The sequence below is a fragment of the Pan paniscus genome, chromosome 20, assembly GCF_029289425.2.
Source record: "Pan paniscus chromosome 20, NHGRI_mPanPan1-v2.0_pri, whole genome shotgun sequence".
NCBI lineage: Eukaryota > Metazoa > Chordata > Mammalia > Primates > Hominidae > Pan > Pan paniscus.
Genome location: NC_073269.2, coordinates 49954052 through 49977191, shown reverse-complemented (window position 1 = coordinate 49977191; position 23140 = coordinate 49954052). Strand labels below are relative to the sequence as shown.

At 47.2% G+C, this 23140-nt stretch overlaps 1 protein-coding gene across 6 annotated transcripts in view; it reads left to right on the top strand.

Moving 5' to 3' along the window:
• LYPD5 (LY6/PLAUR domain containing 5) overlaps nt 1-17601 on the top strand; it is a 30798-nt gene extending 13197 nt beyond the window's left edge. For all 6 annotated transcript variants that reach the window (XM_014342737.4, XM_008970821.5, XM_014342736.4 and 3 more), the window contains 4 exons: nt 14553-14681; nt 15399-15575; nt 15786-15932; nt 16635-17601. In XM_014342737.4, coding sequence (XP_014198223.1) covers nt 14618-14681; nt 15399-15575; nt 15786-15932; nt 16635-16873 — 627 coding nt within the window. In that variant the 5' untranslated portion in view covers nt 14553-14617 and the 3' untranslated portion in view covers nt 16874-17601. The remainder of the gene's footprint in view (nt 1-14552; nt 14682-15398; nt 15576-15785; nt 15933-16634) is intronic.
• Nucleotides 17602-23140: the final 5539 nt, after the last annotated feature.

The window sequence follows — 23140 nt, the reverse complement described above, 5'->3', positions numbered from 1 at the left end:
ACATGGTGAAACCCCATCTCTACTAAAAATACAAAAATTAGCTGGGCTTGGTGGTGTGCACTTGTAATCCCACCTACTCAAGAGGCTGAGGCAGGAGAATCACTTGAACCCGGGAGGCAGAGGTTGCAATGAGCTAAGATTGCACCACTGCGCTCCAGCCTGGGCAACAGAATGAAACAGCGTCTCAATAAATAAATACATAAATACACAAATAAATACAACAATAATCCCCACAAAGAAAGCTCTTAACAACAGGGATGATCCATCCCATGAAAGTAAGTCAGTCCATCTCCTCAGCCAGCCCCATGCTGGTTCAATGGTCTCATGAACAGAGTGGCCATGGTGGCAAGGATGAAAGCTATGCCTGTGTGTTAGTCTGTTTTGCATTGCAATAAGGGAATACTGGAGTCTAGGTAATTTATAAGGAAAGAAGGTTATTTGGCTCACAGTTCTGCAGACTGTACAAAAAACATAGTGCCAGCATCTGCTTCTGGTGAGGCCTCAGGAAGCTTACAATCATGGTGGAAGACAGAGGGGGAACAGGTGTGTCACATGGCAAGAGAGAGAGCAAGAGAGAGATGGTGGAGTTCCCAGACTTTTTAACAACCAGATCTTGCATAAACTCATTACTGTGGGAGGGCACCACGCAGGGGCTACCTTTCACTGAAACTAATCAACTTACCGCCACTACTGAGTACCCAATCTGCTAGCAGCAGAGGCTGATCCTGAGCACTTGATATGGAACTGCTTCTCAAGGAGACCAGCCAGCTACCTCATAGTAACGTAATTACACAAGACATCTCCTGAATGGGGCAGGAATTTATTCTTACAGTGTCCTTAATATCTTTATGAGGTCAGAGGTGGGACTCGATTCCAGAGGTGGGGCTCAGACACCAGACCTAATTGAGGACTAGCTAAAACAGGGCCTGGGTGGAAGCAGCTTTCCATAAGACACTCCCACCAGTGTGCCATGTCAGTTTACCATTGCCATGGCAATACCCGGAAGTTACCACCCATTTCCATGGTGATGACCTAGAAGTTACCACTCTTTTCCTAGAAATGTCTGCATCATCTGTCCCTTAATTTGCGTGTAGTTAAGAGTATAAATTTGACTGCAGAACTGCCTTTGAGCTCCAAGAAATCTGGTTAAATGTTGTGGCTCAAACCTACGATTTCCTTGTGGGTAAAAATGAATATTTTTAAATATTTTAATTAGTTGGCCTTGTAGGTCTTCCCTCCATGTTCTTTATCACTGTCACAATTATTGTGTGAATGTGAGATGAACGATCAAGTTTCAAGTTATTTAGCCCTTTAAAAATAGTCTGAAAAGAAGGGAAGGGAAGAATTGAATTGGAGAAAGACCCTTGCCTATGCCAGAATTTATATTTAGGAGTGAAGCAAAAGATGTCTGCAACTTGCTTTTAATGGTTCAACAGTAATAGACAAATAATAGATGATAAAGATGATAATGATGATAGATAGCTGGAGGGATGGATAGATAGATGATAGATAGATAGATAGATAGATAGATAGATAGATAGATAGATAGAGAAAATAACCACAAATCATTCCCCTCCCTCTATCCACACCTTTTGTTAGTGTCCTTCTGCACTGACTCTGGGATACCCTGGTGACTTGCTGTGGCCAATGGGACATGGGACATTAGCAAACATAAGCAAAGGCACGAAAAGCACCTGCTTATTAGGGGTTGCCCTTTTTTGCTCCCCTTTGGAACGTTGCAACTCCCATGTGATAAAGTTCAAGCTAGCCATTTGGAGGAGAACTGAGGCCTGCCTGACAGCCAGTCTTGTGAGTGAGACCATTCTGGGTCATCCAGCCACCACCCAACCCTCCAGCTGACCACAAGCACATGACAGAGCCCAGCAGAAATCAGTCAAGCTAGCCCATATCAGAAGAACAACCCAAGAGACACACAGGATTTGGAGAGGGGTAAAATGCTTGATGTTTTAAGCCCCTACATTTTGCTTGTGGTTTCCTATGCACCAGAAGCTGACACAGAAGATAGAGATAGAATAAGCAAATATGGCAAATGTTAACAATTTTGATCCACATAATTGCTATATGGATGATCAATGAGCCTTCCTGCCTGCCTTACTCTCTCCCTCCCTCCCTTCCTTCCTTCCTCCCTCTCTCCCTCCCTCTTTCTTTCTCTCTTTCCTTCTTTCTTTCTTTCTTTCTTTCTTTCTTTCTTTCTTTCTTTCTTTCTTTCTTTCTTTCTTTCTTTCTTTCTTTCTTTCTTTCTTTCTTTCTTTCTTTCTTTCTTTCTTTCTTTCTTTCTTTCTTTCTTTCTTTCTTTCTTTCTTTCTTTCTTTCTTTCTTTCTTTCTTTCTTTCTTTCTTTCTTTCTTTCTTTCTTTCTTTCTTTCTTTCTTTCTTTCTTTCTTTCTTTCTTTCTTTCTTTCTTTCTTTCTTTCTTTCTTTCTTTCTTTCTTTCTTTCTTTCTTTCTTTCTTTCTTTCTTTCTTTCTTTCTTTCTTTCTTTCTTTCTTTCTTTCTTTCTTTCTTTCTTTCTTTCTTTCTTTCTTTCTTTCTTTCTTTCTTTCTTTCTTTCTTTCTTTCTTTCTTTCTTTCTTTCTTTCTTTCTTTCTTTCTTTCTTTCTTTCTTTCTTTCTTTCTTTCTTTCTTTCTTTCTTTTCTCCCTTTGTCACCCAGGCTAGAGGGCAGTGGCGTGATCTCTGCTCACTGCAACCTCCGCCTTCCAGGTCCAAGCCATTCTCCTGCCTTTGCCTCCCAGGTAGCTGGGATTATAGGCGCCCACCACCACATCAGGCTAATTTTTGTATTTTTAGTAGAGACAGAGTTTCGCCCTGTTGGCCAGTCTGGTCTTGAACTCCTGACCTCATGTGATCTGCCCGCCTTGGCCTCCCAAAGTGCTGGGATTACAGGCGTGAGCCACCGTGCCCAGCTGATGAGCTAATTTTTCAACACTTTCATACCTTTAAATTTGTTTGCAATAAAATTTAGAAAAATCACCTTTATTTTCATGATGTCACGTTTCTCAACTATTCCATGTTATCCATTTTTTTTCCCCTCAATCTCCTGGGCTCAAGCTGTCATAGTCATCCTGCCTCAACCTCCCAAATGCTAGGATTACAGGCATAAGCCATGGCACCCAGCCCCATGTCATCCTATATTTCAAAGTTAATCTGTGAAACCTTGCTTATATCAAGTTAACTCAAAATATTCACCTCTCACCTTTTATTTAGAGCCTTCTCCAGCCTCTAAATAAAATATAAATACAAAGGATATTTAATAATTCTTTATGAACATATTTTAAAGCTGTATTAGAAACTACACAAATGCTGCCAAAGAAAGGTGTTTGATCACACTGTGGGTGGTCTGGTATATATTTACTATTATTTAAAAATTTTTCTGTTAGGCTGGGCGCAGTGGCTCACGCCTGTAATCCCAGTCCTTTGGGAGGCCGAGGCAGGTGAATCACCTAAGGTCAGGAGTTCGAGACCAGCCTGGCCAACATGGCGAAACCCCATCTCTACTAAAAGTACAAAGAATTAGCCAGGCATGGTGGCAGGCCCCTGTAATCCCAGCTTACTTGGGAAGCTGAGGCAGGAGAATCACTTGAACCCAGGAGGCAGAGGTTGCAGTGAGCCAAGATCGCTGCATTCCAGCCTGGGCAACAGAGCGAGACTCTGTCCAAAAAAAAGAAAGAAAGAAAGAAAGATAAAGAAAGACGGAAAGAAAGGAAGGGAAGGGAAAGAAAGGGGAGGGGAGGGGAAGGGAGAGGAGGGGAAGGGAGGGGAGGGGAGGGGAGGGGAGGGAACGGAAGGGAAGGGAAGGGAAGGGAACGGAAGGGAAGGGTAGAAACTAGCAAAATTAGCCAGGCACAGTGGCATGCAACTGTGGTCCCAGCTACTCAAGAGGCTGAGGAGGGAGGATCACTTGAGCCCAGCAAGTTGAAGCTGCAGTGACCCATGATTATGCCAGTGCACTCCAGCCTGGGTAACAGAGAAAGACCCTGTCTAAAAAAAACACACGACTATATAACATCAGTAGCAAGACAAGCATGTTTACTCCCATTAATTCTATTCAATCATGTACTGGGAGTTCTAGCCTATACAATAAGGCAAGAAAAAGAAAAAAAGGCATAAAGATTGGAGAGGAAAAAGTAAAATGGATTTTGTTTTGCAGATGCCATGATTCTACTGTCACCATGTGCAGTTGTTCATGTTGGGCACTGCACAAGAACACTACACCTAAGGAGGTGCTATTCATATCACAGACATCTTTACTATTTTGAAAACAACTTTTTGAAAATTATTATGTATTGTGCATGCTATTGACGGTTGCGAAAGTGATTTACAATTTATTGCAACTATGTTCCAGCAGATGGCAGTAAAGTGTCTTGTTCCAAGAGGGTTGGTAGCTACCATTCTACTTCTATATACTAAGGAGACATTGGTTTTGAAATGGAAAGACGTGTTGATTTTATGTCATTTAAAATAGTCTGTGCTTCTAAACAATGAGCTGCTCTTCCACCTGATATGCAGAACATTTTGTTAAAGTCCCTAATGGTGCCAGCACATTGTCTGTATTCAGTATTTCATATTGCAGTTCATATTTTCATCTAATTATTTACTCTACCAGACTGGAATTTTTGAATTCTATGTTTAAATCTACAAGTCCTGGCCAGGCACGGTGGCTCACGCCTGTAATCCCAGTACTTTGGGAGGCCAAGGCGGGTGGATCACCTGAGGTCAGGAGTTGAAAACCAGCGTGACCAACATGGTGAAACCCTGTCTCTACTAAAAATACCAAAAATTAGCCCAGTGAATGAGCCGGGCATGGTGGCAGTCGCCTGTAATCCCAGTTACAGAGGCTGAGGCAGGAGAATCGCTTGAACCTGGGAGGCGAAGGTTGCAGTGAGCCAAGATCTCGCCAGTGCACTCCAGCCTGGGTGACAAGAGCGAAGCTCTGTCTTAAATAAATAAATAAATCTACAAGTCCTTTCACTTGGCACAAATCACTGTATAATAATATCCGGTCAGGTGCGGTGGCTCACACATGTAATCCCAGCACTTTGGGAGGCTGAGGTGGGCAGATCACGAGGTCAGGAGTTGGAGACCAGCCTACCAACATGGTGAAACCAAGTCTCTACTAAAAATGCAAAAATTAGCCGGGTGTAGTGGCGGGCGCCTGTAATCCCAGCTACTCGGGAGGCTGAGGCAGGAGAATCACTTGAACCCGGGAGGCGGAGGTTGCAGTGAGCCGAGACCACGCCGTTGCACTCCAGCCTGGGTGACAGGGCAAGACTCTTGTCTCAAAACAACAACAACAATAACACAACAAACTAATATCCGGTTACCATTAATCATCCACAAAGAATGTGTGTGGGTTGAAATTAAAGAGTATTATGCAAGTCTGTTAATTATACTATTATAGTAGTTGCTTATTATTGCTTTAGAAATTTCATCAGTATAAAAATAAACTTATGAAAATTTAATGATTTGTTGCCTACATAGTATTGTAAGATGCTAAAATTCTAAGATAAAATATTAACCTTATTCGATGTCTGTCAAGGACAAAAAATAATCAGGACCAGAAAATGGAAAGCTATTATGAAACAAAGTGGATCATTGAATGAATTTTTGAGAAAAACAAAGTTGCAAGGGGAAAAAATTTCCACAGCTGCTATTTTGGCAGAATGTAGCACAGATCCATTAATTATTGAGCAGGACAGACCATGAATTTACTCCTTCCACTTTTGTGTAAGCCAAGAAAAGAAAATTCAAGAAATAACTGGAAGACAGGAAAAATGGAGAATAAACGAACCCTTTAATTACATGTTCTTTTCGTCAATCCAGGTACCCAGCCACCTAATTTAAATATTAAACTCTTTAGATGTGAATATTTAAATATTAAACCCTTAAATTTAAACTCTTAAAAATTATTCACCTTAAATAAGAGCAGTTAGGCTGGGTGCAGTGGCTCACGCCTGTAATCTCAATGCTTTGGGAGGCTGAGGCCAGTGGATCAGTTGGGGTCAGGAGTTCGAGACCAGCCTGGCCAACATGGTGAAACCCCGTCTCTACTAAATATACAAAAATTAGCCAGGCGTGGTGGCAGACACCTGTAATCCCAGCCTCTCCGGAGGCTGAGACATAAGAATCACTTGAACCTGGGAGGCAGTGGTGAGTCAAGATCACGCCACTGCACTCCAGCCTAGGCAACAGAGTGAGACTCTGTCTCAAAAAAAAAAAAAAAGCATTTAACTTCCAAAAGACAGTAACGGTAGACAGAAAAGTAGTTTCACATCAATTTTTTCAACTGAGGAATAAATGACCAGATCAGGTAACTTTGTTTAATCTCAAAGGATTCTGTAATTAATCTTTATTTCAAAGAGGTGGAAAAAATACACTGGAGATGGAGAAAAATACACTAAAACAAAGAAATGAGTAGAATGTGGTGGATGCTGTGATTTGCCACCAAGATCTCTTTAGGAATGAAGGACTCTGACAGCTGCTTCTGATGTCAGCCCCTTGGGCATTGCCTCAGCTGATCAGAACCCAGAAGCCCAGTGCCAGACCTCCCCCTGGGGTGCACTGAACCCTTGGATTGACTGAATCAGGACCCAATCTCACCCTCTGCTCAAAATCCAGTTTCCTTTGCCTCCTTTATGCAGCTATTGATCCCAAGGTCCTGCATGCTAATCTCAGCCTCACAATCTGCCTCCCAGGAGAGCCTAGCCTGCAACAACACAGGTGAGCACAGCTATCACAAATTATCTGAAAATTAGAAGGTGGGCCAGGCGCGGTGGCTCACACCTGTAATCCCAACTCTTTGGGAGGCCGAGGCAGGCGGATCACCTGAGATCAGGAGTTCGAGACCAGCCTGGCCAAAATGGTGAAACCCCATCTCTACTAAAAACACAAAAATTAGCTGGGCGTGGATGCAGGCGCCTGTAAATTCAGCTACTACTCAGGAGGCTGAGGCAGGAGAATCACTTGAACCTGGGAGACAGAGGTTGCAGTGAGCTGAGATCACACCATTGCACTCCAGCCTGGGTAACAAGAGCGAAACTCTGCCAAAAAAAAAAAAAAGAAAAGAAAAGAAAAGAAAGAAAATGAGGTGAGGGGCACTTCCACAAGAGCGTGCAACATTCAAAATGATTTGATATAATAACCAAAAAAATTCAAAGCAGGGTCCCAAACAGATATTTGTAAAGCCATATTCATAACAGCATTACTCACAATAGCCCAGAGGCGAAACAACCCCAGTGTCCATTGATGGAAGGATGAATGAATAGATAGAATGCGGTGTATCCACACAATGGGATATTGTTCAGCCTTTAAAAGGAAGGAAATTCTGACACATGCTACATACAACATGGTTATACCTTGGGGATATTATGCTAAGTGAAATAAGCCAGTCACTAAAGGACGAGTACTATATGACTTCACTTATATGAGTTATCTAGAGCAGCGGTCCTCAACCTTTTGAGCACCAGGGACTGATTGTGTGGAAGACAATTTTTCCATGGACCCGGGGAGTGGGGGATGGTTTCAGATGATTCAAGAGCATTACATTTATTGTGCGTTTTATTTCTATTATTATTACATTGTAATATATGATGAAATAATTATATAACTCACCATAATGTAGAATCAGTGAGAGCCCTGAGCTTGTTGGGTTTGTTTTGTTTTGTTTTGTTTTGTTGAGACGGTGTCTTGCTGTGTCGCCCAGGCTGGACTGCAGTGGTGTGATCTCAGCTCACCACAAGCTCCGCCTTCCGTGTTCAAGGATTCTCTTGCCTCAGCCTCCTGAGTAGCTGGGATTACAGGCGTGCCCACTATGCCCAGCTAATTTTTATATTTTTAGTAGAGATGGGGTTTCACCATGTTGACCAGGCTCATCTTGAACTCCCGACCTCAAGTGATCCTCCTGCTTCAGCCTCCCAAAGTGCTAGGATTACAGATATGAGCCACCACGCTTGGCCCACTGAGCTTGTTTTCCTGCCAATAGATGGTCCCTTCTAGGGGTGATGGGAGACAGTGACAGATCATCAGGCATTATAATCTCATAAGGAATGCATAACCTAGATCCCTTGCATACGCAATTCACAATAGGATTCACGCTGCTATGAGAATCTAAGCCACTGATCTGACAGGAGACAGAGCTCAGGTGGTAGTACAAGTAATGGGGAGAGGCTGTAAATACAGATGAATCTTCCCTCCCTCGCCCACCGCTCACCTCCTGCTGTGCGGCCCCGTTCCTAACAGGTACTGGTATCAGGCCCCGGGGGTTGGGGATCCCTGATCTAGAGTAGTCAAATTCACAGAAACAAAGTAGAATGATGCTTGCCAGGGGGTGTGGGGAGGAGGGATAGAAGAAAGGGGAGTTGTTTGATGGGTAAAGAGTTTCAGTTTTGCAAGATGAAAAGTTCTGGATATTGATTGTACAAAAACATGAATACACTTGATACTACTGAACTGTAAAAGAAAATTAAGATCTGATTTGAAAGAAAGAGATATTGATGCTGCAGGAAGAATGTATGTGAAAACAACAAAAGAGGCCAGGTGTGGTGGTTCACGCCTGTAATCCCAGCACTTTGGGAGGCCGAGGCGGGTGGATCACCTGAGGTCAGGAGTTTGAGACCAGCCTGGCCAACATGGTGAAACCCTGTGTCTACTAAAAATACAAAAATTAGCCAGGCATGGTGGCAAGCACCTGTGATCCCAGCTACTTGGGAGGCTGAGGCAGGAGAATCACTTGAACCTGGGAGGCGGAGGTTCCAGTGAGCCAAGATGGCACCACTGCACTCCAGCTTGGGCAACAGAGTGAGACTCGGTCTCAAAAAATAAAAATAACAAAATAACAAAAGAATATATTGGCATACAATCTGCATGATCCAATTTTTGACAAGGTCATGACTAGAGTTCCAAAAGAAAATTCACAATTCTGATAATGTGTGAAATAACATTTATGCAGAACATGAAGACTGGAAGCAAGGGATGACCCACATTACTTAGGGAATATCTTAAAATGCATTACAATTATGACTTGTTTGATTAATGGAATCACTTCCAATAAGGCAAGAAATACTAAATACTTCTCAACTATTTGGGCCACAAACCCTAGAAGGTACCCACATTTAGTAAACTGCTTATGAAAATCAAATATGAAAAAAAATTTTGAGAGGCCAGATGTTTGCAAACATGATTGGAAATGGAACCATGCGTGGAAACTGATGGAATGCAACAGAAGATCCTTGAGAACATTCTAAGGCATTCAGAATTCTAAGGCATTCAACAGACTCGTGAACACTCAGACACCAGGCAGATGAAGACAGCCAGATGGATGCTCCCAAAAGGTACAGGGAGCTGACACTTCAAAGTCTCCAAAAGTACCTGAACAATACCAGAATCAAAAGTGCACACAGCACTCACATACTCACACATTCACCAGACTGGTCTGCCTACCCTGTAAGCCTCAATCCCTGAAACTGACAACTGCTGTGAAGACCTTCAATGCCTCCACCTTCCACGGGGGCTTCAGAAAAACCATCCTCCTTCCTGGCCAGACTCCACTCTCCAGAGACCCCCAGCACAACCCTGCCCCGGTCTGGATAGACCCCCACTGAGAGCCTGGGGCAGAAACTGGAGAATCAGGAAGGAAGAATAATTTGTATGCAAAACAGGTTCTGGGAAGTGAGGCCTGATGGGAAGAGGAGGGATTTGGCAAGATGACAGTAAGGGAGGACATAGCTTGGTAGTGTCCATAGTGCCTGCTGTCAAAGAAAAATTGCACAGGCAAGGCAGACTTTATTCAAGGAAATTGCAATAGGGAAAGAGACTGAACTCAACTCCACTGAAACAAATGTGCTAGGGTGGTTAAGCCCTAGGTGAGTTAATGGAAAAATATTGGAGGACAATGGGGGAGGTGGGTCAATGAGATGTGTCCATCACATGGAGTTATTCCTGAGTCTGCAAATGTTTTTCTCTGTGATTGGGCCATCTGAGTTTGCTGATTGTCAATTATCAAAGTGAGGCTCCTACCCTCCCACAGAGACTGGGCGATAGGGGTGCTATCTCCCTTGATGATTTCAAAGGGATAATTCCCAGGTCCTTGAAAAAGACATTCCTGGGTTGTAACGCTGGCAAGAGACCAGGAGAAGATTTACCTACATTTCAAAGGGGCAGAGAAGGCCGGGCACAATGGCTCACGTCTGTAATCCCAGCAATTTGGGAGGCCGAGGCGGGCAGATCACTTGAGGTCAGGAATTCAAGACCAGCCTGGCCAACATGGTGAAATTCTGTCTCTACTACAAATACAAAAATTAGCCAGGCATGGTGGCACATGCCTGTAATCCCAGCTACTCGGGAGGCTGAGGCAGAAGAATGGTGTGAACCCGGGAGGTGGAGCTTGCAGTGAGCCGAGATCACGCCACTGCACTCCAGCCTGGGCAACAGAGTGAGACGCTGTCTCAAAAAGAAAAAGAGAGGGGGTGCGGGGGGAGCAGAGAAAGAATTTGCAATTATATTTGGCCCTCTGTGTCTATGGGGTTCTGCATCCACAGGTTCTACCTCCACGCATTCAGTCAACTTTGGATAAAAAATATTTTGAAACCAAAAAACAATAAAAAAACATAGAAATAGAAAACAATACCGAGGGATGACTGTACAAGTTTTCTAAAGTAAGTGCCCTACAAAAAGCGTGATCCAGGGCCGAGAGTCAGGAAGAAACCTATCTAAAGTTTAGTCGATCTGAGGGGACCATTAAGGCTCTTTTGGTCACCAGTGTTACGTGGACTGCCATCCAGATGTGGGTCTGAGATTCTGGGTGTCTGCACATGGCTGGTGCCCACTCTGTGGCTAGTATCCACTAGCCTGATCCAGCAGGCAGCATCTCCAAGCAGCAAGAAGTGAGACAAACCAGGAGGTGCTAGCCTGGGGTCTCTGCCTCAGCACCAACCACCTGCTGGGGCCTCCTCTGGACCTCCTCACCTGCTGAGTGTCTGAGCATCCACATGTGTCTGCCTGTGTCCTCAGGGGACAGTGACCCTCTGGTTGTCTGCTGTATCTCCATCTTCCTGATTTCATTCATTTAATAAATGTTTCTGAAACACCTGGGGGCATGTCGTGTCTATCGGGGTGTCCCTCTTCACCTCTAGGTTTGTCTGTGTGACTACACAGTCACATCTGTTCACACCAGGCTGTGTCTGTCTTTCTGCATCTCGTGTGTAATTGCTTCCTCGAAGGCACGCTCGCTCTCTCTCTTCCTCTCTCTCTGTTTCCCTTTTGTGTCTGTCTCTCCCTGTATGTCTCTTGGTGCCTCTCTGTTTGTGTCTTCATTCATTGATTCATTCGTTCACTCATACGGTATCTCAGACATTCCTGGAGGCCCCCGAAGAGTTCACAGCCAGGTAGGGGAGACAGACGCTAGCCCAGCCTAGTTTGATCAGGGCTGGGAGACAGGAAGGTGCTGGAGGCTGAGGGTGTGTGGATGAGTGGGGAGATGGGGTTCAGAGAAGGTTTAGACGATGGGACGATGAACGTGTCTTTGGGTGTGGAGACATCCCAGGATTGGAAGCTGTGTGGGTGGTGTGTGTTGGGGTAGGGGGAGGGAAGGGAAGTCAAAAGGCCATATGTGCCACCCTCAGACTAGAGCAGAGTGCTGGGAGGGGTGAAGGAAGAAGGCCAACAAGACACCAATCATTCAAAATTAAGGGTTCCAGACTTCTAGTTCTCTCCTCCCTCAGACCCAGAAGTGTAGATCTCCAGCAACTGAGGATCACCCTGTTTCCAACACGATTACCTAGGAAGAGACCCGCCCACATAGGGAGGGTGGGACGAAGAAATACTGGCCAGGCTGGGTGGCCGGGATGCTTAGGACTCAGTAAGGAGAACCAGCCAGGCAGCACATCACAGCGGGAGGAGCTGTCCCAGGTGGCCCAGCTCAGCAATGGCAATGGGGGTCCCCAGAGTCATTCTGCTCTGCCTCTTTGGGGCTGCGCTCTGCCTGACAGGTACGCAAACTTCTGAATCCAGTAGTGAGAAGGGGCAGGTGGCCTGGACTCCTAGATCTGAGGGAGGAGAGACTGGGGGCCTGGACTCCTGGGTCTGAGGGAGGAGGGGCTGGGGGCCTGGACTCCTGGGTCAGAGGGAGGAGGGGTTGGGGGCCTGGACTCCTGGGTCTGAGGGAGGAGGGGTTGGGGGCCTGATCTCCTGGGTCTGAGGGAGGAGGGGGCTGGGGGCCTGAACTCCTGGGTCTGAGGGAGGAGGAGGCTGGGGGCCTGGACTCCTGGGTCTTGGTGGGCAGGAGCCTGGAGGCTATGTCATTTTCATTTCTCTTCCCTGCCTTTGTTCTTCTCCCATCAGTCATTTTTCCTGGTGTCTCTCTTCCCACCATCCCAGCCTTTCTTCTCTTCCTTGCCCAACCCCCAATTCAAAGGTATTTCCAGGGAGCCCTCAGGACTCTTTCCGAAACTGGCAGAAACCCTGGCTTCACCTTCAGGCAACCTCTACCCCATTGTGGGCTAGGACAGGAACATAACTCATTTCAGAATGGAAGTGGTTACAAAGACAGGGAATTAGAAATGTAGAAAGGAGGCTATTCCTGCACACAACCAAATCTGTGTGTTTCTGCTCCTTAATGGGAGAGAGTTTGATTTCTGTATGTGTCCAGGTTCAGTATGTCCTGTGAGTCTCTGTGCTTGTGTGTGTATCTCTGTATAGGTTTCAAAGTCTTAGTCTGAACAAATGCGTTTGTGGGTCTGTTTCTGAATTTGCTTTCTTTATAAAAGAGATGCGTGTGTAATTTTGTGTATCTGCGTCTGTGTTTATGTATCTCTGTGATTTGTAAGCCTATATTTATGTATATATGCTCAGTTTTTGTTTTTTGTTTTGTTTTTTGAGACAGGGTCTTGCTCTGTCGCCCAGGCTGGAGTGCAGTGGCACAATCACAGCTCACTGAAGTCTTGACCTCCTGGGCCCAAGCAATCCTCCCACCTCAGCCTCCTGAGTAACTGTGACTATAGGCATGTGCCACTGCGCCTGGCTAATTTTTGTATGATTTTGTAGAGGTGGGGTTTCACTATGTTGCCCAGGCTGATCTCAAACTCCTGAGCTCAAGCAATCCACTCACGTCGGCCAATGAGACTGGCCTTTTTTCTTGTGGTTGTTTTTTAAATAGAGATAAGGTCTCACTCTGTTGCCCACACTAAGGTGTAGTAGCACAATCATGGCTCACTACAGCCTCAAACTCCTGGCTCAAGCAATTCTCCTGCTTCAGCCTCCCAAGTAGTTGGGCCTGCAGGGGGACACCACCATGCCTGGCCAATTGTTTGGGCCTTTTGATGTGTGTTTTTTTTTTTTTCTCTCCATGTATCTGTGTTACATGGGTCTATACATTTTGTATCCATATGTGATTTTGATTTTTTTTTTTTTTGAGACAGAGTCTCCCTCTGTCGCAGCCCAGGCTGGAGTGCAGTGGCGCGATCACAGCTCACTGCAACCTCTGCTTCCCAGGCTCCAGCAATTCTCGTGCCTCAGACTCCTGAGTAGCTGGGACCACAGGCGTGCACCACCACGCCCAGCTAATTTTTGTATTTTTAGTAGAAACGGGGTTTCACCATGTTGCCCAGACTGGTCTCTAACTCCCGAGTTCAGGTGATCCTCCTGCCTCAGCCTCCCAAAGTGCTGGGATTATAGGCATGAGCCACCACCCCTGGCCTCCATATATTATTTTAAACTGTATGTTTTTGTGATCTCATTTTCCTGTATCTCTAAACATCGCATAATTGTGGTCTCTGGTTTTATTTGTGCTTCTGTGATTTGGGACCTCTCTGGGTATGATTTTCTGTGCATCTGGTCCCTCTCTGTGTTGATATGGTTATCATACAGGCACAAGCATCCTCACAGACACACGCTTTGTGTCTGTGTGATTTTCCATGTGTGAAGTGCTGTGCCTTAGTTAGGGAGGTTTATATTGCAGGGTCCAGGTGCGTACTTGTTTTGTGTGAGAATGTAAAACTCTGCCTGGGTGCGCTCAGGATATTCTGTGTATATTTGTGAGACTTGGATGAACCTGTGTATATGTTGTTATTGTGTGTTTATGGCAGTTTGTGTGTTGCTGGGGCGATGTATGGGTTTACAGGGCACTACAGGACCACACTTCACTCTACCTGTCCTGGAGTGCATGTTTCCTGTCAGGGGTCTCTTACTGTGCTGTCCACTTTGTGAGTTAAGCTTGGGGAAGGATGGGCAGAGCAAGAATGAATCACTTTTCCTTCCTATTCTAAGTCATAGCTAGGGAGAGGGCTTCCTGGAAGAGGGTGGAGACATGGAGTGTCCTGGAGGGAAAAAACTGGACTGTCAGCTGCAGAGAGGTCATTACTCTGCCATGAGACAGACACAGCTGGGACCAGCTGCAATAGCAGCACCTGGTCTCTCAAGGCGTGTCTTCCCTGGGAGCAGAGGGGCCAGGCCCGTGTGCCTGTCATTTGCTGGGTGGAGCTCTGAGTTCCTGGGACAGGCTCACACTGGCCCTGCTGACTCTGCCACGCCTCTCTCCCCAGGGTCCCAAGCCCTGCAGTGCTACAGCTTTGAGCACACCTACTTTGGCCCCTTTGACCTCAGGGCCATGAAGCTGCCCAGCATCTCCTGTCCTCATGAGTGCTTTGAGGCTATCCTGTCTCTGGACACCGGTAAGGAGCGGGAGCTGGGGGGACAGGGATGAGAGATTAGGGAGGGAAAAGGGGGGAGAGGGGAGCAGAAAGGGAGGGGAATTGAGTAGAAGATGAAAAGATAAAGATAGAAAGATGGGGAAGGAGAGGAAGAAGAGGAGGAAGAAAAAGAAAAGGGTGGATGAGGGCTGGGGCAGTGGCTCAGGCCTGTAACTCTAGCACTTTGGGAGGCAGAGGCTGGCGAATCACGAGGTCAGAAGTTTGAGACCAGCTTGGCCAACATGGCGAAACCCCGTCTCTACTAAATATACAAAAAGTTAGCTGGGCGTGGTGGCGGGCACCTGTAATCCCAGCTACTCGGGAGGCTGAGGCACGAGAATCGCTTGAATCCGGGAAGCAGAGGTTGCAGTGAGCCGAAATCGGGTCACTGCACTCCAGCCTGGCGACAGAGCGAGGCTCCGTCCTCCGCCCCACAAAAGAAAAAGTGGATGAGGGACGAGCGGTGAGGGGAGGAAACAATGGGGAAGCAAGGAAGAGAAGGTGGGAGAGGCGCACAGGGAGGAAGAGTGGAGGAAGAGAAGAACTCGGGGAAAAGGTCTGGGGGTGAGAGGAAAGAGGGAAGGAGGGAGGGGAGGAGGTGTAGGTGAAAGCGAAAGGATAGAGGGAGGAGGAAGAACGCTGAGACTGGAGGGAGAAGGGTTTCGGGAAGCAGAGCACGAGCCCCGATCCCGCCCCCAGGGTATCGCGCGCCGGTGACCCTGGTGCGGAAGGGCTGCTGGACCGGGCCTCCTGCGGGCCAGACGCAATCGAACCCGGACGCGCTGCCTCCAGACTACTCGGTGGTGCGCGGCTGCACAACTGACAAATGCAACGCCCACCTCATGACTCATGACGCCCTCCCCAACCTGAGCCAAGGTGCGCGGGAGAGCGGGGCTGGGCTCCGGGAGTGACGATGGGAGGCCGGGCAGCCTCGGTGAAGGCGTGGCCTCCGCCGAGCGCCTTCTCTTGGCGCGCTAGGATCCCAGCCCCCTAGACGTGCTAGGCGCGGGCTCTGGCGCAGTGCGCAGCCCGCACGACTGTGCCAGGGTACCACTGCCTGAGTGTGCATCTACGCTCTCTTGCCAGCACCCGACCCGCCGACGCTCAGCGGCGCCGAGTGCTACGCCTGTATCGGGGTCCACCAGGATGAATGCGCTATCGGCAGGTCCCGACGGGTCCAGTGTCACCAGGACCAGACCGCCTGCTTCCAGGGCAATGGCAGAATGACAGTCGGTAAGGGGCTGGAAGGGTGGAAGGGCCTGGACAAGGGATATGGAGGCAGGGCAGCCATGAGGGTAGTGATACCAGACAGGCCCAACAGGGAGACATGGCCCTGCTCTGAGGTGGGAGGCATGGCCCTGGTCTGAGGGAGGAGGCATGACCCTGGTCTGAGGGAGAAGGTTTGACCCTGGTCTGAGGGAGAAGATTTGGCCCTGGTCTGAGGGTGGAGGCATGACCCTGGTCTGAGGGAGGAGGCATGACCCTGGTCTGAGGGTGGAGGCATGACCCTGGTCTGAGGGAGGAGGCATGACCCTGGTCTGAGGGTGGAGGCATGACCCTGGTCTGAGGGAGGAGGCATGACCCTGGTTTGAGGGAGAAGCCTGGCCCTGCTCTGAGGAAGGAGGCCATGCCCTGGTCTGAGGGAGGAGGCATAACCCTGGTCTGAGGGAGGAGGCATGGCCCCTGGTCTGAGGGAAGAGGCACGGCCCTGGTCTGAGGGAGGAGACACGACCCTGTTCTGAGGGAAGAGGCATGGCCCTGGGATCTGAGGGAAGAGGCATGGCCCTGGTCTGAGGGAGGCCTGGCCCTGGTCTTAGGAGGAAAACCTGAAGCAAGTCTGAGGACGGAGGCATGGCCCTAGCTACCAAGGTGGAGGTTCAGGTACAGCTGTCTCCCTCAGTTCTGACCGTTCCTCACTGCTCTGCCCACCCCCAGGCAATTTCTCAGTCCCTGTGTACATCAGAACCTGCCACCGGCCCTCCTGTACCACCGAGGGCACCACCAGCCCCTGGACAGCCATTGACCTCCAGGGCTCCTGCTGTGAGGGGTACCTCTGCAACAGGAAATCCATGACCCAGCCTTTCACCAGTGCTTCAGCCACCACCCCTCCCCGAGCACTACAGGTCCTGGCCCTGCTCCTCCCAGTCCTCCTGCTGGTGGGGCTCTCAGCATAGACCGCCCCTCCAGGATGCTGGGAACAGGGTTCACACACTTCATTCTTGCTGCTTCAGCCCCTATCACGTAGCTCACTGGAAAATGATGGAAAATAAGAATTGCACTCCTGTCCCTCTGGCCTTCCATCTCTCCCTCCCTTGTGCCCCACAACCTGGTCAACAGTACTGGAAGAAACTGGACACAGTCACCAGCATCCCAGGGGAGGGCAAAACAGCCACGTCCTGCCCTAATGAAGAGCAATTCTGATCACAGCTGTTACTCACTGAGCACCAGCCAGGCACCAGGCACCCTGTAACACGGCTTCCTGTGCTCTCCCTCCAGAGCCTGTCGCAGCTCTAGGAGGGAGCTATACAATGATGTCTTTATTACTGTCATCATGAGAGGCCCAATAAGCAGTATGCCCTATCAGTTAGTAGGCCAGGCTCTGGAGCTAAGCTGCATGGGTTCAAATCCCAGCTCCACCATTCAGCCTGCAGAGACCATGAGCGAGTTACTTAAGCCAGGCTCTGGAGCTAAGCTGCATGGGTTCAAATCACAGCTCCAGCATTCAGCCTACAGAGACCATGGGTGAGTTACTTAAGCCAGGCTCTGGAGCTAAGCTGCATGGGTTCAAATCCCAGCTCCACCATTCAGCCTGCAGAGACCATGGGTGAGTTACTTGAGCTCTCTGTGCCAATATTTTCTCACCTATAAGGTGGAGGTGAAAATAAACTCTATAACATGACAAGAACTGCTTCACAGTAGTTGCAGTGAGGATTCAACGAGATGAACATTTAGTACTTGGGACACAGTAGTGGCCCAGTATAAATGGGCTACTGTCATAAGCCCTAAGTCACAGGTCAACAAACTGAGAGGCAAAAGCACTTGGTTGAGCTTGTGTATCTAGTGAGTATGGATTCAGGGACTAGATTCCCAGCCCCATGAACTGCTAAGCAACCGCACCTCCTAAACACATGAGTGCCGATTAACTTCACAGAAAAACACACAAGGCAAAGTTCAGTGAGGTGAAATTCTCCAAGCTATAAAGATCAGGGAAGACTTCCTGGAGGAATTCACCCTTGAGCAAAATCCTAAAGGATCAATAGTAGCTGGCAAAAAGAAGCAGGAGGAAGCACATTCTAGGTAGAGGAGACAGCCTGGAAAAAGGTCTGAGGGAGGAAGGAACACAAGGAGTGCAGGACACTTTCATGAGTGCAGGACACTTTCATAACTGCATGAACTTCATAGAGATGGGATCCTTTAGCATGTTCTCTGTGCACATGCTTGACCATGTTCTTTCACATGCTTTTTGCCACTTGATCTTTCCAGCAACTCAGTGAGAGAAGCAAAAAAGTAAGTTGCATCCTGCTATTGTCTGAATGTTTGTGTCTCCTCAAAATTCATCTTTTGAAACCTAATTACCAAAGTGATATTACGAGGAGGTGGGGCCTTTGGGAGGTGGTGAGATCATGAGGGTGGAGCCCCCATGAATAGGATTAGTGCCCTTATAAAAGAGGCCCTGGAGAGCTGCCTTGCCCCTTCCACCACATGAGAACACAGCCAGCAGGTGCCTATAAGCAAGAAAGTGGGTTCTCACCAGCCATCGAATCTGCTGATGCATTGATTGCAGACTTCCCAGACTCCAGAGCTATGAGACATAAATTTCTGTTGTGTATAAGCCATACAGTCTATGGTATTTTGTTACAGCAGCCTGAAGGGACTAAGACACCTTCCTGTTTTACAGACAAGATGCCCAAAGCACAGTGAGAGAGCAGTTTTCAGAGTAAGTGCATAGCAAGAGTGGACTCCCGTGTCTTCTCGCTCCATGTCAGCAAGTAGCCTTGTGGGAAGGGGGGCAATTCAGAAACGCTCCGCTCCTATGCTCCTGTAAGGCCAGTGTGACAAGGGCTTCAGGTGTCTTTACATCCTGACATACAAGGGGAAGCTGGATGTCTTCATTCATCCTTCACATTTACTGAGCACCTACTATGTGCAAGGCGCTGTTCCAGTTGCTGGGCATGCAGCAGGGAACTAAAGTGGCAAAAATTCCCACCTTCAAGGAGCTAGCCTTTTTGATGGGCTAGCAATCCAAAGCAAACTTTGGATTTTGCTTGTGTATTTATTAGAGACAAGGTCTCGCTCTATCCCAGGCTGGAGTGCAGTGGCACAATCAGCTCACCGCGGCCTCAATCTCCCAGGCTCAAGCAATCCTCCCACCTCAGCCTCCCTAGTAGCTGGGACTATAGGTGTGTGCCACCACACCCTGCTAATTTTTGTATTTTTTATAGAGATGGGGCCCCCACTATGCTGCCCAGGCTAGTCTCAAACTCCTGGGCTCAAGCAATCCTCCTGTCTCAGTCTCCCAATGTGCTGAGATTACAGGTGTGAGTCACCATGCCCAGCCAGATTTTGGATTTTATTGCAAATGTGGTCTGAAGTTGGGATGGCCAGTTTGATGTGTCAACTTACCTATGTGACAGTTCCAGTTATTCAATCAAACACTAATCAGTGTGTTGATGTGAGGGTATTTCGTAGATGTGATTAAAGTCCATAATCAGTTGACTTTGAGGAAGGGAGATTGTTCTAGACAGTTTGGGTGGGCCTGACTCTATCAGCTGAAAGGCCTTAGGAGCAGAGATGAGGCTTCTCTGAGGAAGAAAAAAACTGCACCTATGGACAGCTGCTTCAGCCCATGCCTGAGATTCCAGCTTGCTCTTTCTGACCTGCCTAGCCAGGCCACATAAGCCAATTCTTTGCAATAAATCTTATATTATAGATTGTCTACTGGTTCTGTTTCTGTGGTTAATCCAAGACTAACACAGAATGTGTTGGAGCCAGCGTGGTGGCTCATGCCTGTAATCCCAGCACTTTGTGAGGCTGGGTTGGGCGGATCACCTGAGGTCAGGAGTTCAAGACTAGCCTGGCCAACATGGTGAAATCCCGTCTCTACTGAAAATACAAAAATTAGCCGGGCATGGTGGCATGCACCTGTAGTCCCAGCTACTTGGGAGGCTGAGGCAGGAGAATCACTTGAACCCAGCAGGCAAAAGTTGCAGTGAGCTGAGATCATGCCATCGCATTGAAGCCTGGGCAACACACAGAGACTCTGTCTCAAAAAAACAAAAAAAAGAATGCGTTGGAGAAGTAGAAGGCTGCCATAATCATATATAGGGGTGTATGTGTGTGTGTGTATGTGTATATATATATGTATATATATATGTTGTATGTGTATATAATTATATGCACATATAATTACATGTAATATATGATATAACATTTTCATTGAGGTATAAAATATATACAATAAAATGCATAAATTGCAATTTTTCCATATGTACATACCTGAATAACCTCCACCTAGGTCAAGATGTAGAATATTTCCAGCCCATGTCCCCAGAGCCTCCCTCATAGCCCTTCAGAGTCAGTTTCCCACCCCAAGGATAACCATGACTCCAACTTCTATCACAGATCAATTTTGCTTATTTTTAAACTTCATATGAATGGAATCCTACAGCATGTGCTCTTGTGTACATGCTTTACATTTTAAAAGCTTCCCTGTGGCAAGAATGGAAGCTAGACCTGTGAGGTGGCTGCTGCCCCAGTCTAGGCAGAGATGATATACCTAGGCAAGAGATGATGGCAGAGGTAGTGCAAGGAGTTGGAAAATGAATAGATTTTTTAAAAATTTAGCTTCTCCTTAACAGGCTGCAAGGAATAGATTTTATTAGTGGAGAAGACAGGACCTGCTGATATATTGGTTGAGGAGTACTTGAGATGACTCCTAGATTTCAGCCTGAGGAACAGGGTAAATAGGTTTCAGCCTGAGGAACAGGGTAAATAGGTTTCAGCCTGAGGAACGGGGAAAAAAGGAATCGTTCAGCTTCATAGTAATCTTTTTTTCTTCTTCTTCTTCTTTCTTGTACAGAGTCTTGCTCTGTCACCCAGGCTGGAGTGCATTGGCACGATCTCGGTTCACTGCAAACTCCGCCTCCCAGGTTCAAGCGATTTTCCTGCCACAGCTTCCTGAGTAGCTGGGATTACAGGCATGAGCCACCGCGTCTAGCTAATTTTTTGTGTGTGTTTTTAGTAGAGACGGGGTTTCACCATGTTGGCCAGGCTGGTCTCAAATTCCTGACCTCAAGTGATCCACCTGCCTCAGCCTCCCAAAGTGCTGGGATTACAGGCGTGAGCCATCACGCCTGGCCAGCTTCTTTATAATCTTATGGTGCCACACTGATGATAAAGGCAGTCTGTCGTTGGCCAAGGGGTTGTTAGGCAGTGTATGACTGTACTTGTTAGGCAGTGTATGACTGTACTTCTGAGATAGAAGATTCTCCCTGAGGTGTGGTGGCCAAGGACTCCTGTGAGATGAAATACATGAGCAATTGGCAGTTCTTTGTCATGAGAGTGATTCAAAAACTTCTAAAAGCTTATACTTGACAGCTCTCACTAAGTAGAACAGGGGTGCACCAACTGCCTTAGAACTCATAGTATGGGGGGTCCAAGTGAAACTGTGGACTCGGCTATGTAGCTGCTTGGGTATTGCGACCCAGATGCCTTCCTGAGTGCTTAGCAGAGAGGGAGACGCCTTTCAAAAGTAATTATGGGTTTGGACCATAAATTTCATTTTATTTATTTATTTTTTAGACAGAGTCTCGCTCTGCTGCCCAGGCTAGAGTGCTGGAGTGGCACGATCTCGGCTCACTGCAACCTCCACCTCCTGGGTTCAAGTAACTCTCCTGTCCCAGCCTCCTGAGTAGCTGGGACTGTACAGGTGCATGCCACCACATCCGGGTAATTTTTGTATTTTTAATAGTGACAGGGGCCAGGGGGAGGGGGAGCTTTCACCATATTGGTCAAGCTGGTCTCAAATTCCTGACCTCAGGTGATCCACCCTCCTTGGCCTCCCAAAGTGCTGGGATTACAGGCGTGAGCCACCACGCCCAGCCCGGACCATTAATTCTAAATCATTATAACTAGGCTCACACACATCTTTATTAATCAAAATAGGAACCATTACAATCAACACATTTTTGCCCGTGAGAAATAAGTTTGTTGATTCCTGTAGTATAAAAATATGTGCTTCAGGATTCAACAAACTCTGCTTTATGACCCATTCTGAACTCAAATAAGAAATAAGAAAGTCACTCTAATGTGCTTTTTGTCTAATATCATTTCCAGAGTCTAAAATAAACATAAAATAAACATCAAGTAATAAGTCATTAGCAGAAAAACATAAAGCAAGAAATGCCCATTACAAGGATGTATAACAGGCCAGGTATGGTGGCTCACAACTGTAATCCCAGCACTTTGGGAGGTCAAGGTGGGCAGATCACTTGAGGCCAGGAGTTCGAGACCAGCCTGGCCAACATGGTGAAACGCTGTCCCTACTAAAAATACAAAAATTAGCCAGGCATGGTGGTGCACACCTATAATCCCAGCTACTAAGGAGGCTGAGGCAGGAGAATCACCTGAATCTGGGAGGCGGAGGTTGCAGTGAGCCTAGATCGTGCCACTGCTCTCCAGCCTGGGTGACAGAGCGAGCCTCTGTCTCAAAAAAAAAAAAAAAAAAAAAAAAGTGATGTGTAACATAACCACATTTATTTAAGAATGTATTCCAATATCAAATGGCAAATTCCAACAATGCAAAAATCGCAATTACTTTTGCACTCACCTAATAAAAGCTTCACCTGCTGGAAACAGTGGCTCACACCTGTAATCCCAGCAATTTTGGAGGCAGAGGCAGAAGGATTGCTTTAGCCCAGGAGTGCGAGACTAGCCTGGGCAATGTAGCAAGACCCCGTCTCTCTAAACAATTTAATTAAAAGTAAAATAGGCCGGGCACAGTGGCTCATGCCTGTAATCCCAGCACTTTGGGAGGCCGAGGCGGGCAGATCACGAGGTCAGGAGATCGAGACCATCCTGGCTAACATGGTGAAACTCTGTCTCTACTAAAAATACAAAAAATTAGCCAGGCGTGGTGGCAGGTGCCTGTAGTCCCAGCTACATGGGAGGCTGAGGCAGGAGAATGGTGTGAACCTGGAAGGCAGAGCTTGCAGGGAGCCGAGATTGCGCCACTGCACTCCAGCCTGGGTGACAGAGTGAGACTCCATCTCAAAAAAAAAAAAAAAAGTAAAATAAAAGGCTTCATTTATTAGCAAGGATGTGGAGCTACTGGGATTCTCACATCCAAGTAGTATGTGTGTAAAATAGAACAACCACTTTGAAAAACTATCTTTCAGTACCTACCTGTGTTTAAAGTGTGAGGAAAGCCAGAAGCAGTGGCT